Genomic DNA, 14,375 nt, shown 5'->3' on the forward strand with positions numbered 1-14,375 from the left:
ATATCAAAACACAGCTAAGTATGGCACATTACAGTAGCATCTGTTTTTCTCTGAATAACTTTGAATAAGGTTAATTTCTGCTTAGAGCCCCTCCCAAATAACTATCTCCATATTAGACAAGTATCAAATTCACAAAAAGAAACCTGCTTTAGTCCTGCTACACGTAGCCACCATTTTACATCAGTGTCTCAAGTTGTTTTAAATCATAAAATTATCCTCATAAAAAGGTCCTAAGCTATTGATTGCCTCAAGTATTTTAGCAGTTAACTAGTAGTGAAACTAGTGTAAGAAATATGCTTTCTCACATATAATGCAAAAACACTTATTATCTATATTATTATATCATTATTTATATATTTATAAGCTGCGTTTGAATTTGAGTTTAGTTTATTTATGAAAGGGGACAGCGCAAATTAATAAAACACATGATTTCCCATGGGTTAAAAAAGCCAGAATTAGCCAAAAGGCTATTTTTCATCTGTAGTCCCCTGCCTTAGATGTTAAAAAAAGGCTTTTTTTAAAATACAAAAGAGACAAAAAAAAAAAAACACAAGCAAAGCAAGACTTAGCACAAAACATCACAAAAACAGAAAACAACAAGACAAAAACAACACACAACGTAGCACAAGACAAGACAAAACACAACACAAAAGCAGAAAGATATACAACAAAGCAAAGCAACAGGGTATAAAGTAAAAACTAAATAATATATATATATATATATATATATATATATATATATATATATATATATATATATACACACATTAGAAAAGACATAACCATTAAGATCAATAAAAGCAGTATTAAACTAAGAAGAAACAATAAGTAAAATTCATGTATGTTGACTCAAACTAACAGAATAATATGTATCATAAATAGTGTTAGTGCTGACATGTATATGTATTGACCATCCAGTGTTTTAGCTGCTCAGCAAAAGACGTATATGTGTTTAACTGTCTGATGTGGTTTGGGATTGAGTTCCACTCTCTTGACTCTCTGATGGACCAGGCTGACTGACTAAAAGAACTTTTTCGCATCGGAATAACACAGTCTCCTCTTGAGGATCCTCTTGTGACTCGAACAGTATCTGATCTTCTGTTGTTATAGACAACAAGTGGCGGTGGAACTAGGTTATGAGTGACTTTATATACCAAACATACATTTACATATTTCATTAGGTCTTCCCAGCTTAAAAGCTGTACTTCTTCAAAATTAAGCAGTAATGGAAATGCTTAGTTTTTCTTATCTAAAGTTTTTATGGCTTGTTTGTATAGTGATTCAAGTGGTTTCAGTGTGCTATTGTTGGCCTGAGACCAGCTTGTCAAACAATAAGTAAATTGTTAATAAATAACTCAACAATTCAAATTAAAACATTTGGATACAACTTCTGATTCTACAACAGATCTCCTCTTAAATAAATTGTAATTAAAAGAGTTTTACCCAAAAGGAAGCCATGTTGTGCAGCAGACCTCGTCTCTCCTGAAAGCCAACAGAACAGATCGGTGTCTCTGATGTTCAACTTATGAGAGGCGAGCCTCCAGTGCTGGTTATACACCATACAGTAGGCTATGATGCATTAAAATGATAAGATTCAAACTGCTTTGCCAAACACCGATGGTCTGATATCATGGCTAAATCAGACGGTGTATTTTAAGCCACATAACAAGGCACAATGCCTGCTGGATAGGTATCACTAATCCAAACAATATCCCTAAGAGCCGCTGGCACACAGGACTGATGATTTATGGAACCAGAGGAGCCAAAAACTCCCTCAACTCCCATCCAGAGCTTTTTGTTTCTATACAGTAGGAACAGCCAGTGACCTTTATTGTCTTTCCCATGAATACATCACCTCAGCGTTTGATATCTTTACTGACTGACATTATGAACAAATGCACATGATGACCATACAAGCTGCTTGACTCTTAAGATTTCTTTTCTGGTACGAGTCGAGCCAACTAAAACTCATGTTTTAATCCCTGACAGCTGACACAGAAAAACAGTCTCTCTCCATTACATAGACAATGGAAGGAAGGGCCCCTCACTGGAATACAGTTCAGTTCACTGCATTGTAAACCTACAGTTTAGTGCCAGGATAACTTTTCTTACTTGTCCGTCTTGTGGCCAAGGACTAAATACTACTATTCACTCACTACAATTATGAGTTTTTTTTATGACATTTTTACTATGACTATACTATGACTTTTTTATGACGTAGCCTACTATGATTTTTCTTCTAATAACGTTTCTATGACAATACTATAACGTTTTAATGACTTTTCTAATGACATACTAGGACTCTATGACTATTTTATTGCATACTGAACTATTAATTTTTTACAACATTTTTAATGGCATATGCATTATGACTTATGATTTTTTTATGACAAACCATAATATGCTTTTTTATGACATACTATACTATGAACCAGGGGTTCTCAAAGTTTTGAAGACTGAGTGCCAATTCAGTGAGCCACCATATGATTGAGGGTTGCACAGGAAAAGTGCATAGGCCTAAATAAAACAAAACATCATTTCAGGGGGAAGTTTGACACAGCAGCCGAGTAATGTATTAAATAAGCTCTTAAAAGTGAAGGTATTGAAATACACCCCGGATGATTAAAATATAATGCATGCGTTTCATGTCACGTTCAGGGGACAAACAAAATCTTTCTGAGGGCCGCCATACTTTAAGAAACTAATAATGGAAAACAATTGATAAAATAAGGAATGAGAGCTGAAGTGAAAAATATCAACAGCATTTAATCACCAAAGATATAAACATTTAAATATCCATTTTTGTAATGTGACTGACAAAATCTTTACAAAGTTAGCCTTCATCTTCTGCTGACTGCTTCACATTGACTGTACAAAAATGAGGTGGCATTGGAGACTGTCCCAGGTAAACATTGTCAGCAAAATGAAAAGCAAAGTTACAGCAAAAAACATTAACATTCTCATGTGTTGATACTCGGTAAATAAAAGTACATGGACATACGGTATATATATATATATTTTTTTTTTTTTTTGTCTGTTTTGCAATTTTCTTTTAAATTGCTTAGTGTGCCCACTCAAGCTTCAAACACATTCAATTCCTTTCTGTCCAATACAAATATTCACAATACCCAAATAAATAAACAGACAAAATAATAATGAAATAAATTAAAAAAGCAACACTTAAATCTATTTCATAAACAAAGTTAATTTATAAAGGAGTGTCCCCACACATGCCACTGCCTTATTTGTCCGTTATACAGCCTTTAAATGCATAAATCATCTCCAGTGTGTTTGTGTCACTTTTTTCCTAAATAAACGACAAAAGTTTAATCAGGCAGTATGTTGCTCATACCTCTAAACTTCTCTGTGCTTTAACTTGCTGCAAAATACCTAAATTAAACACTGACAGTTATTGTAGGCTTCACTGAAGTCAAACTTTCCACTTCGTTCAGTTACACACAGCAAAGAGCTCTGAGGCCTTCACATCACCCCAAATATCCACAGAGGACGCCCTCACTTCTCCCCACAGTACTGGAGAGCCGGAAGTGGACAGGAATGTAAAATATTCATTAGACTATGTACACAAATCTGTAAACTGTTCAAAATATCATGCAAATAAATACCGAAACACTGACCTCAACAGTAATATATTGTAGGCTATAAAGAGTTCCACAAAATGTCTTTCCCTCAATGTACAACAGTGTTGTTGAGTAATGCAAGTAATGTTACTACTGCAGGTCTCAGAGTAAAAGCTTTTTTTGTTGTTTCTTTTTTTAAAGCAGTGTTTTTGCGGAGGTCTCCAAAACGTGATGAGCTTTTATCTGCTTCTCCGCGTCCCCACCATGCTCGGGTACAGCAGAGATGCACAACAGCAGGTATTACTGTACATAAACATTCACTCGTTTCAGTCAGTCCTAATGGAAAAGTACATGTTTTCAACAGGCTTCAATATAGAATATCCAGTGTGCAGATGGGACAAAGTAAATCTATGTCAATGGACAGTGTCTGTGCTTTGATTCGAGGCTTAACCACAGTGTAGAGATAAACGACACGTAGCAGAAGGGCAGCAAGTTTGTTCTCGTCGCTTTGACAAACATCTGTTCACGAGAAGGCAGGAGGGGAGGCCAGCTGCTCGACACACTTCTGTTGAGCTCTTTCAAAACTGTGCTATGCTCCTTTAAAATGCTTCATAAGTCCATGAAGAGCATCTTTTTTTACCTGACCGAGAGATGTCCATTTTAAGCTAGACCATTGCAACCCTTGAAATTCAAGTGTGTCGTTCGCATGGCCCTGCAGGATGAAGTTCCTGCCATCCAAAATGAGTGCAACAAGGCACTGCAGGGTGGAACACCAGGCAGACAGAGAGAAACAGCATTTTACAAATATTTTGTCAAAAAAGGTTTTTAAAAATACCCCCCTCCCATTAACTCTTTAACCAGATCAAATGATCAAAAACACAAGAAGACCTCAGGGGCTGACAAATCACTGTGGGAAAATGTTTTCAGGATTTTATCATGCAACTTCTCACGAATAAGACAGTGATACACTGTTCCAAGGCTCTCACTGTTCAGTCTTCTTCACTAGAATTCATTTTAATAATTGAAATTCCCCTATCAACTCAAAAATGTGTTTAGCTTATTGTCACTTCACTTGGATGCTTCAGCTTCACTTTGCAGAATGATGCATGTGTCGAGTTTTCACATTCATCTGCTGAAAGGGGGAACATTTTCTCTGTGCTTCAATCGGAGTTTACCATGTATTCAACTGTATGTACAAGCATGCTTTGTGACAGCACAAATAGTCAATTCTGGTCCAATATGCAGTAGGAGACATCTTGTGTCCAGCATTTAAACATTTTCTAGATGTCATTTTAAGCATTTTTAACAAGGTCATTTAGCCTTTTCTAACTCAACATATACTTTTTGTCTTAAAACATTATTTTAATATAGCACACTAACCCATTTATTTCCCTAATGTTATGTTGTGTTGAAAACTGTATGTTGTATATGTTCTGTTATGTGCTTATTAAACCAGAACAAAAAGAGTTTTAACCCTGACATAAATTAAATAAATTGTACAATCTAAAACATTTTTTAGTGCAATACTTCTAACTGAAGTTGTAATGACCTCATACAGGACTGGGCAGACATTTCATTGTGACTAACTTACTAAGTGGAATCAGATATCACCGCCACGACGAGGTATGCATGATACAATTAAAATATTTTACCACAGCGAATCATCACTTTGAACGAGACATCAGGGGAATCTCAACAGAGGGCCAAAAAGCATCACATATTGATAACACTGAAAGCTGTTCAGAAGCTACATTCCCCATACAGAAGCATACATAAGTGCATAAATTCAGGTTTGACAAATATTGGTGATACAAGATACAAAAAAGTTACAGAGAGCTTCCCTTCGATCAAACAACTAATGTTTAAAACGTGTCAGCCACACACTGACGTCTGCGCATGTTTTGTCCTATAAGTCTACAGAGATAACACTGCATGTAAATTACTTAAAATCTAAACTTGATGATAAAATAATGGTCATGGTAATTACTGCTAAAAGAAAGTATCAGATTAGCACATCATTATTGCACTAAACCATGCTGTGGTTTGGAGGATTCACTACTATATTTTTGTAACAAATCCCTGTTAACATTTGTTCATTCTGGTCTGTTTGTAACCGATTTTGCACCCTTCAATGATTCTTAACAACTGGAAGCACTTCAAGATCATACAGAGTATCGGTGGAAGCATTTCAGCAAAACAAACCTTGACTTTAACAATCCATTTTTTCCATCATACTGGCTTTTCTCACCTGTGGTCTCATTTGTCAAAGTGCTCTGAGAAAATATTTTTAGGGGAAATAAATACATCCAGATATACTGTATTTAGATTTAAGAGACAGAGCATAGGGAAATCATTCTGGGTCATGTCATGTATGATACAATTTATAGTACTGAAACTGTCTTGGCAAAGATCAGAGGTGGATTGAAAGACACTGAAGTGAATGTGAGGTTAAGGCCCGGATGTACTATCATGTAAAAACTGCTGTAGGTGCAGGGAGCTCCTTTATGTGCAAAGACATGTACTAGGACGGGACATGCAAATGAAAACTGGTGCAGATAATTCATTTTGAATTTCAGAAAGCCAACAAAAGCAGAAGTTGCCGGAAGCAGCAGCATCTGAGCTTCTGTCTATTTACATTTTCATGCTGTAGTAGTTAGCTTTTTGTGTGGTGTGCAAAATGTAAAACTGTCAGTTGTGTAAATGCCTTTGATAGCTTACACCCAGCAGTTGTATGAACATTGTGAATCCATATTAACAGCTAAACTATTAAGGTGGACTGCAGATATAATTATCTAATAAGCCATCCCAAACACACAAATGCTGTTAAATATACAGCTGAAAAGTCATTTAAATATATTCAGAGCTGATCAACAAGGTGTCAGACAGAGACAATGAAAGATCTAAAAACTCAGAATACTCTCTCCATAAAGTTGTTGTGTTAACAACTGTGTTTGGCCAATCACGGAGCTCCTCTGGATAAAACATGTGGTGGTGTGTGCAGCGTTGTATTTGAAGAAGTAATTAAAAGGCCCCCTCCAGCCAGTGTTGCCTGTTTAATGGTTAACGTTCTTTCTCAAACAGAGAATGGGTATGTGGATTATAGTCGGACGTAATCCATAAGCATGGCAAAAAGATTGCAGCTAACAATACAGCATTTTTGAAAACAGTGATATGGCACTTCATTTGATGGATTCACTGTTTATCAGACAAAGAGAGTGAGTGAGACAGTCTATTACTATTACTATTACTAGTACTATTTCTGCCGGTGGAATTTCTTGAATAACACTGCCTTGATTGCATCCATTCACTACACAAAGAAATGCTATTATTAAAATAAAACAACACACTAAACTAAGGTACAACTAAAATATGAAATATCATAAAAATGTAAAAACACACTGGAGGGTGCCTTTAAGTACATTTACTCAAGTACTATAATTGGGTAGAGTGTTGATGTTGCTTGTACTTTACATGAGTAATTATATTTTTTGCTACTTTAATGTACCCTGTGGAGTTTTGACCACTAGTAGTGCAATGAAGATATGTTTTTGAGTACACGCTATACAGTACAGTCAATGGTTTCACACTATTCCACTGACCTACAGGTGGCAGTAACGTGTCAAGAAATGCTGCAATACACCAGAAAATGCAGGGAAGAAGATGACTGCAAGCAATTAAACATGGATGTAAACAACGTGGTTTTAAAATTTTGGCAGAGAGAACATTCAATACGTTTGTTGGAGCTCAAGAATACACATATTGTGGTTTGGTGAAAAACATCGATTTTAAGCAGAACCTTTGTGTTTGCAAGAAAACTCCACAGAGCACCTTAATATTTCGACTCCACTATAGCGTAGAAGGAAATTTTGTCCTTGTTATCCCACTACATTTATCTGACAGCTGTATTTTCTTTCATTTTAATAATTTACATAGAAAACCTATGCTGAGTTTTTAAAATGATTGTTATACATAAAACAACCCAACAGTATATAAAGTAGTAAATATTAGCTCAATTTTGATGAGCTACAACATTAAAATGCATGCTTAATACATTAACAATATAATGCATATTATGATGAGATAACACTGGCAGGACCCATTCTGCTGTCAAATGAGTATTTTTTATACTTTAAGTTCATTTCGTTGCTAATACTTCTCTGCTTTTAAAATCTTGAACGCATGACTTTGACAGGAATTGCTAGAGCAACTTTACTTAAGTAAAAGATCTGACTTCTTTCCACCACTGTGTATTTATCACACAGCATATAAATCCAACTGAGTTTTTAGATCTTTTATCATTTCACCACCACAACTCAACCTAAAATTGTGATTGACGTCTGTTCCTGCTGTGTGATCATTTATTGGCCTGTTAAAAGTACATTTCAGTTGACTCCCTTACTTTTTGGTGGTTGCTTACATGGCTGAGCCCGTGTGCAAAAATGTTAAACATGCTTGTCCTAGTTTAAGTAGCATGCACACTCAACACATTCTCTTCCTATATTTTGCACTCGAGCCCTGAAACACCAACAAATGCATAAGCAATAAGGCAAAAAGCACTAAGAGCTGATCCACGTATTTTTTTCAAGCACAAATGCACTGTGTGCCGTTTGTAGATAAAAAAAGAATCATTTTGCAGTTGCTGTTTGATCTGACCTTCAGTAGATCCGAGCCTAAACCCAATGAGATGAAAGATGTCAATTAGAGTGTTAGACATGTCAGAGATGGAAAAAAGGCAGAATAAGCTGAATGAAGAGAAGGACTCCTATGGAGGACTGCAGTTCATGACCCCGCCCACACTCTGACGCGTTTTCCTGCAACGAGAGTTAACAATAAATAATTCTTCCAAATCTAATGATTCATAAATATGATTGGTTTTGCACTTCATATATGGAATTAGTGCCTTATTTCTAAGTGTGTGATGGGATTTGAACAGAGAATAAATATAGAATAAATATTATATTAAATTATTATAATTCAGTGTAAACCACAATTCCAGCCACAAGTAAAACTGGAGTATGTCGTTTATGATTGGCTGTTTTGTCTCAATCCAATTGCTAGTATAATGATTGTTAGGGTCAGGTTATGCTAAAAAAAAAAAAAAAGAACTACTTTGACAGATGTGTTGTCCAACCACGTCGGATATCAAAAGTGTTTATAGTACACTGGAAGGTGGAGTGAAAAGCTGGTTGTCATAGAGAGGGGGGACGTGCTATCGTTGAAATATGACGATAACGTTGCACATTTTAAAGACAGTCTCTGCTGGCACAAATTCATAGTGTTGCACTCCGTTGTTCACATGAATAGTGGCAGCAGAAAGAGAGAAGTTTAAACTCTGGTTCCTTTCCGTCAATCACGTTGTGAAGTTGTCATATTGTCTGTTTTGGAAAGTTATCAGAAATTGACCGACACGGGGAGTGGGTTCAACCATCTGACAAGCAGTTCTGATGAAGCATAATGGCAGCTTTACTCAGACAGAAGGGAATGAACCTTTATGAAATTCCAGTTAGTAAGTTAGTCTGTGCTTTATTTACCTAGCTATCTTGTTAGGTAGTTAGCTTACTTCTGCCAAATAAGCAGTAGCTACAGTAAGTAAGCTAGTTGGCTTGATAATTGCCAGCTACACGGTATGATGATCATAAATGTAATTCTATTACAACTAATTACTGTTAACCACCTTATATTGTGCTTTTAAAATCAGATGTAGCCCACTCGGTTGTAGCGGCACAAATAAAGTTATTTTTTCAATGAACTATATTAATGATTATAATGCTTTGGCTGTGAGGTTATCCAACTATCCTAGTTAACTACTGTTTATCTGGTGAGATTAGCTAGCTACCGACCAATTGAGCAAGGTAAAGGCTAATTTACAAGTAGAATTTCATAAAGATTTGTGAGTGCACGGAGCAGGGACACCGAGAGGGCACGTTTTCTTTTGTTAAAAACTAATTATTCTTTGTGTGATAATAATTTCTCTACAAAATATAGTTTATGTGCTTGCAAAATGTTTTTCTGTGCTTAAAATGTCCCATTGCACGCTCAGAATTGAGGCACAAATATAATTCCGTACTCATAGTGTATATCTACTTACTAAGGCACTGTAGTCAAAGCAGGATGTCGGGCCTTTACGATATCGCGCGTTGCTCAGTACTTCGCATGGATTCTCCTCCTGAACTGTTTGTTTTTAGTTAAGGGAGTTAGCAGTGAGCTTACCTGCCACACAAGATCGATGAGATTTCCCCCGTCAGCACAAATGAAAGCACCGCAGAGTGTGAGCATGAAAAGGATACATTCTGTCCTGATCCGTGTCAATCTCTCGATCTCACATGAGCTGCAGGGGAGCGTCTCAGCGACCACAAAGAGGAGGTTGGTGTTTTCTATGCGCTTCGTGTGGAACAGCCTGTGGGGAGACAGTGATGGATATTTAGCCAACTTCATACAGTATGTAGAGTGCAGGTATGAGAGCACAAACACATACTGCTGATGCTCTTAAGAAAAACCCACCGTGAGCAGTTTCCACAGTCCTGCAGCACGTTGTAGGAGTTGGTGGTGTTTGTAAAGTAGAACTGGCTTTGGATAGTCATACAGCTGCTTTCCCTCGTCTCAAAACCTTCAACCAGGAGATCATCTAGAACACAAACAACATTTTATATAATGTTTATTCTAAAAGCTCATTTGGATTGATTAATTTTTTAATGAGACTAAGATGTTCTAAAAAGGAGCAAACTGGTTTGAATTGATTTTCATCCAGATTTTATGTACACATTAATCTAAATGTTGTTGTTTCCAGATGCCCTGGTGCAGGAACGCACTTCATTGTTAACAAAACGGGGTCAGCTTATGACATGTTTACGGTAACAGAAGTGTGAGGCGAAAAATAAGGAATGTAAATGAGCTGCTTGTTAGATGTTTGTACAAGTGACTTTTTAAAAAATCTAATTTCTATCATTTTCAACATAAAAACAGAAAATAATGAGCATTAAAAATTCCTGAATCCATTAATCCATGAGAAGATATTCATGTTTGCACACAAAGATTGTGTTAAGATGTACAAATCCACCTTGGTAGAGCCAGCTGTTGTAGGCCAGTCCATACAGTAGCTGCTGGGTCACAGACCTAAAAAAGTGTTCACATTGCACAATGAAATACCATCTGTAAACATCAATAAATATAGTAAACACATGTCACAGCTACAGTAACATTGACCTAACCCCACCCCCTACCCTGGTGTAATGTGCAGAAGTCTGTACACAGTTAAGATTGTTTTAAAGGGCGCACATGTTCTTGGTGTCATCTCAAATTCTCACCATGCAACCGTGGAGCTCCACCAGGCCAAGCTGAGGATGTCAGCAATGGACGGCTGTAGAAACATAGAGTAGTTACAGATGAGAGCTTTCCACCGTATCAAAACAATGTATAATAAAATGTCCCAGAATCTAAAACCTGCAGGTGGTCTCTTACCACAAAGATGCCCCTCGGTGCTGCACCAGTATGGCTGCTGCTGACTGGTTCACATGCAGACTGGTAGTGGAAAGACTGACGGCGAGTAAAGATTGAGCTGTTGTAGAGTGCGTGCATCAGGTAAGGGTCCACATCACCAAAGAAAAGACCGATCTGTCATGGATAGAAAGGAAAGACAGCAACACAGAGGAGAAAAAAGTGTATAAGGGAAATATAAACTTTATTAATGTTTTCACTTCTTTCTATCGTTTGCATTTTGTTTCGTTTCATTTATTTGGCCCTGCAGTGACAACTGAACTGAACTCCTATAAATGGAGGAAAATTGAGATTAATTTAGTTTAGTTAAATACTTAAATGTTCCTGTGAACAAAACTATTTTTGAAATCAGCAAAACTGCTAGGTTGATAAAAACCTCAGAAATTCACATCTGCTTACTAAATATAATTAAGATTTTTATACCTTTATTTTGCATCAATTTTAAAACATAGTGAATAAGACATACTGCATACTAGACAGTGCATGAGATACAATAAAAGAGTAAGCACATTACCACACAAAGACAAACCTTTTTCCAGTGATCTCTCTGATTGGACATTACCAGAAATCCACCATCATCGATGAGGTAGCAGAGGAGGTCCTACAGACAACATGGCACAGTTTACATCAAGTGAGAAATTTTTAACTCTACTTTCATTGAACAGCAGCAGGAAACCGAAAACCTCAAGATACAGGTTTATGTGATCTTATAAGGGGAGATAGCAGACTGTAAAAACCTGCAGGCAAGTGTGAAAAGCTGAAAACCAATACAAGAAAAATATGTCTTCATACAGGCAGAGTACATGAATCTTTTCAATATAAAATACATTAAACTACAAAAAAAACATTTTCTCATGAGTCATTTGGTCTTAAATTAATCATGCTAGACTCCATTATCAAAACAAGCCAATTTATATTATATAAAGTAATAATTTATATAAACTTGGTCCAAGTTTTTTTTTGTAATTTAATGTCAAAACAGAATAAAGCAAATCACTAAGTATAAGATGTATAAGAAACTAATAAATAACCTCACCCCACGGCTGATTTTTCTTTTGCCTTTTTCAAAAAAATATGATTTTAGGGCTCAACATCTGACTAAATTAGTTGTTAAAAGGGAGAATTTTCACAGTGTAATATCCTACACCCCAATACACATAACTCCATGTTTGTCACATTGCTGACTTTTGCTGCTGCTGTTTTGCACACTCATTAGTTGTATTTCATAGTTATTAATAACCTGAAACACCGTCTTAATCTTAATCATGCACACCGGCAGCACTGTGGATTTGGTTAATTACACTGGAAACGTTGCTCGTCTGTGAAGTTGACTGACTGAAAGACAGCGCTGTTCTGGTCTATAAACTGGACGCAAAGTTTCCTCTAAATGCAAGAATACAAGAATATAAGAAACATATTTAACCTCTGAAGAACGCAATTGTGGTCACAAAGCTGAGGACAGTATCTGGCTGTAGTAGCAGGACTGCTACAGTCCCGTGGTTGTGTTAATGTGAGAATGAAACACAAAACATTCTTACGTCAGTGTTCACTTCACAGTCCATCTCGCAGCTTCTGGATGGTCCACACTGTTTTTAACAAAATGTGTTATGAGACATTAATGTCACGTTTGTTACAGTAAATGCAATCTAATTAAGTAATGAGTGATTATTAGTAATTAGTGGCACCGTGCAGTACCTTGTGTGAGCCCTGTCGACTGTCTGACACATTGCTGGCCAGGATCTTAAACTTGTCCACCCACGCCTCCAAGTCCAGCTTCACTCCGACCACTGAGTGACAACATCCACGGGACCAGAGCAAAGAGAGGAAGAAGAGGGTAAGCAACAGTGTTTTGGTAAGAAACAGTACAAAACAGAGGCAGCTGAAACATCTGAGTGATAAAGAGCATTCCTGGGAATCCCACACGACACAGGATACCACATTAAGTTTGCCACATAAAAGTATTTTTCTTACCTGAAGGTTTGAGCAGTTTTCCCCCTAAATTAACCTCTACAGCCGAACTAACCAGAATTCCAACGGTTCCATTTTCTGCGCCTACAGGGTCGTCCAATGCTGTTCACAAACAAAATGGATGTGAGGTCACAGTCTAATGGCACACACATACGAATGCTGAATTATCATTTCACAACCGTGACCCCTGTCTCAGTTCTAAGACGTGATGAAACCTGAGATAGTTTGCCGATTGAAACAGTGAGACTATTTTGTCCCACGTGCTCATCCCAAATCCAGCTTGCTTAAATCACTAAACATTTACAGTTAAGTCTCATTCGATGAACTGAACTCATGTACATTAAACCTGCATTATAGATTTGTTTTGTTTTTTTTTGGCCACTTTGGGGGCAGCAGAGACAAGCTGTGAACAAACCATTGACCAATCATTACAGTTGTGGTGAATTGTTCAAATGGTTGCTTATTCACACATTCAGCAGTTACAGACCAACATTATCATTCATTTAAAGTCATGTTCTTGGTCATTCACTCCATTTCGCTGTTTTTGGTCTCCACCAACTGCAGAGAAGATATTTGGCTCTTTAGCTGCTAAATGCTCATCTATGTTCACCAGCTAGCCTCTAACTTTGTTAGTTTGTCAGTTGGTGCAGAGCATGTAGTGTACAGTGGTTTTTAGAGCTTTTTGTGTGAAAACAGCTTCCTGCTGTGGATGAAAACGATCACAACAACCAAAACAGTAAAGTTGCGGGCCGTAAAACTAAAACAATGAACTAAAAGATCCTATAAAGCCCAGCAGTGCTTAAGTAAACTGCAGAGATTGGTGATAATTCTCTGTGGGTTCATCACAACGACTGACCGCATTCACATACACACAGTCTTTTGATCAATTGTTATTGTAAAAATCTTGATTGTAGCCATTTTAAGGTGTGTTTGCACAGTTACTCACAGGATCTCGATGGAGCTCTGAACATGTAGCCTTTGTTGTCGAGGCTCCTTCTGTAATAATTTGAATTGAAAGGTTCAGGATCCTCATCCCAAAGCTCAGCAGCTCTGTACAAACACAACACAAATCGTTAAATGTTTTCTGAAAACAGAATATCTGTGAAATTACTATATATTTATCTGCTTTATTAAGTGCATTAATCTTACTCACATGTTGGGAAAAACACGTGTTATACCTCCATCAGTGGATGCAAATACAGCCAGGAAGCCGTACCTGTAACAATTTGTTTTTACTTAGCCAACTCTGTGTGTTTTAACTGTATTACCATTAAAGAAGATTGCTGTTAATTTTGGTGAATGACATGTGAGAATCGTGTGTAAAGCAAGAACAAG

The 14,375-nt window shown here is 36.9% G+C and overlaps 1 protein-coding gene across 2 annotated transcripts in view; it reads right to left on the minus strand.

Moving 5' to 3' along the window:
* Window positions 1–2,746: 2,746 nt before the first annotated feature.
* Window positions 2,747–14,375, minus strand: part of LOC114554347 (voltage-dependent calcium channel subunit alpha-2/delta-2) — a 49,742-nt gene continuing 38,113 nt past the window's right edge. Inside the window, exons 26-38 of one of the 2 annotated variants that reach the window (XM_028576133.1) lie at window positions 14,194–14,256; window positions 13,987–14,090; window positions 13,044–13,142; window positions 12,768–12,859; window positions 12,611–12,658; window positions 11,602–11,673; window positions 11,037–11,189; window positions 10,883–10,935; window positions 10,636–10,691; window positions 10,080–10,203; window positions 9,866–9,975; window positions 9,667–9,749; window positions 2,747–8,389 (exon numbers count right to left, since the gene is read on the minus strand). In XM_028576133.1, the coding sequence (XP_028431934.1) occupies window positions 8,294–8,389; window positions 9,667–9,749; window positions 9,866–9,975; window positions 10,080–10,203; window positions 10,636–10,691; window positions 10,883–10,935; window positions 11,037–11,189; window positions 11,602–11,673; window positions 12,611–12,658; window positions 12,768–12,859; window positions 13,044–13,142; window positions 13,987–14,090; window positions 14,194–14,256 (1,153 nt within the window). In that variant the 3' untranslated portion in view covers window positions 2,747–8,293. Of the gene's footprint in view, window positions 8,390–9,666; window positions 9,750–9,865; window positions 9,976–10,079; window positions 10,204–10,635; window positions 10,692–10,882; window positions 10,936–11,036; window positions 11,190–11,601; window positions 11,674–12,610; window positions 12,659–12,767; window positions 12,860–13,043; window positions 13,143–13,986; window positions 14,091–14,193; window positions 14,257–14,375 lie in introns of those variants that run through there. The other variant, XM_028576134.1, reaches the window with a different exon arrangement.

Source organism: Perca flavescens, chromosome 4 (assembly GCF_004354835.1).
Source record: "Perca flavescens isolate YP-PL-M2 chromosome 4, PFLA_1.0, whole genome shotgun sequence".
Taxonomy (NCBI): domain Eukaryota; kingdom Metazoa; phylum Chordata; class Actinopteri; order Perciformes; family Percidae; genus Perca; species Perca flavescens.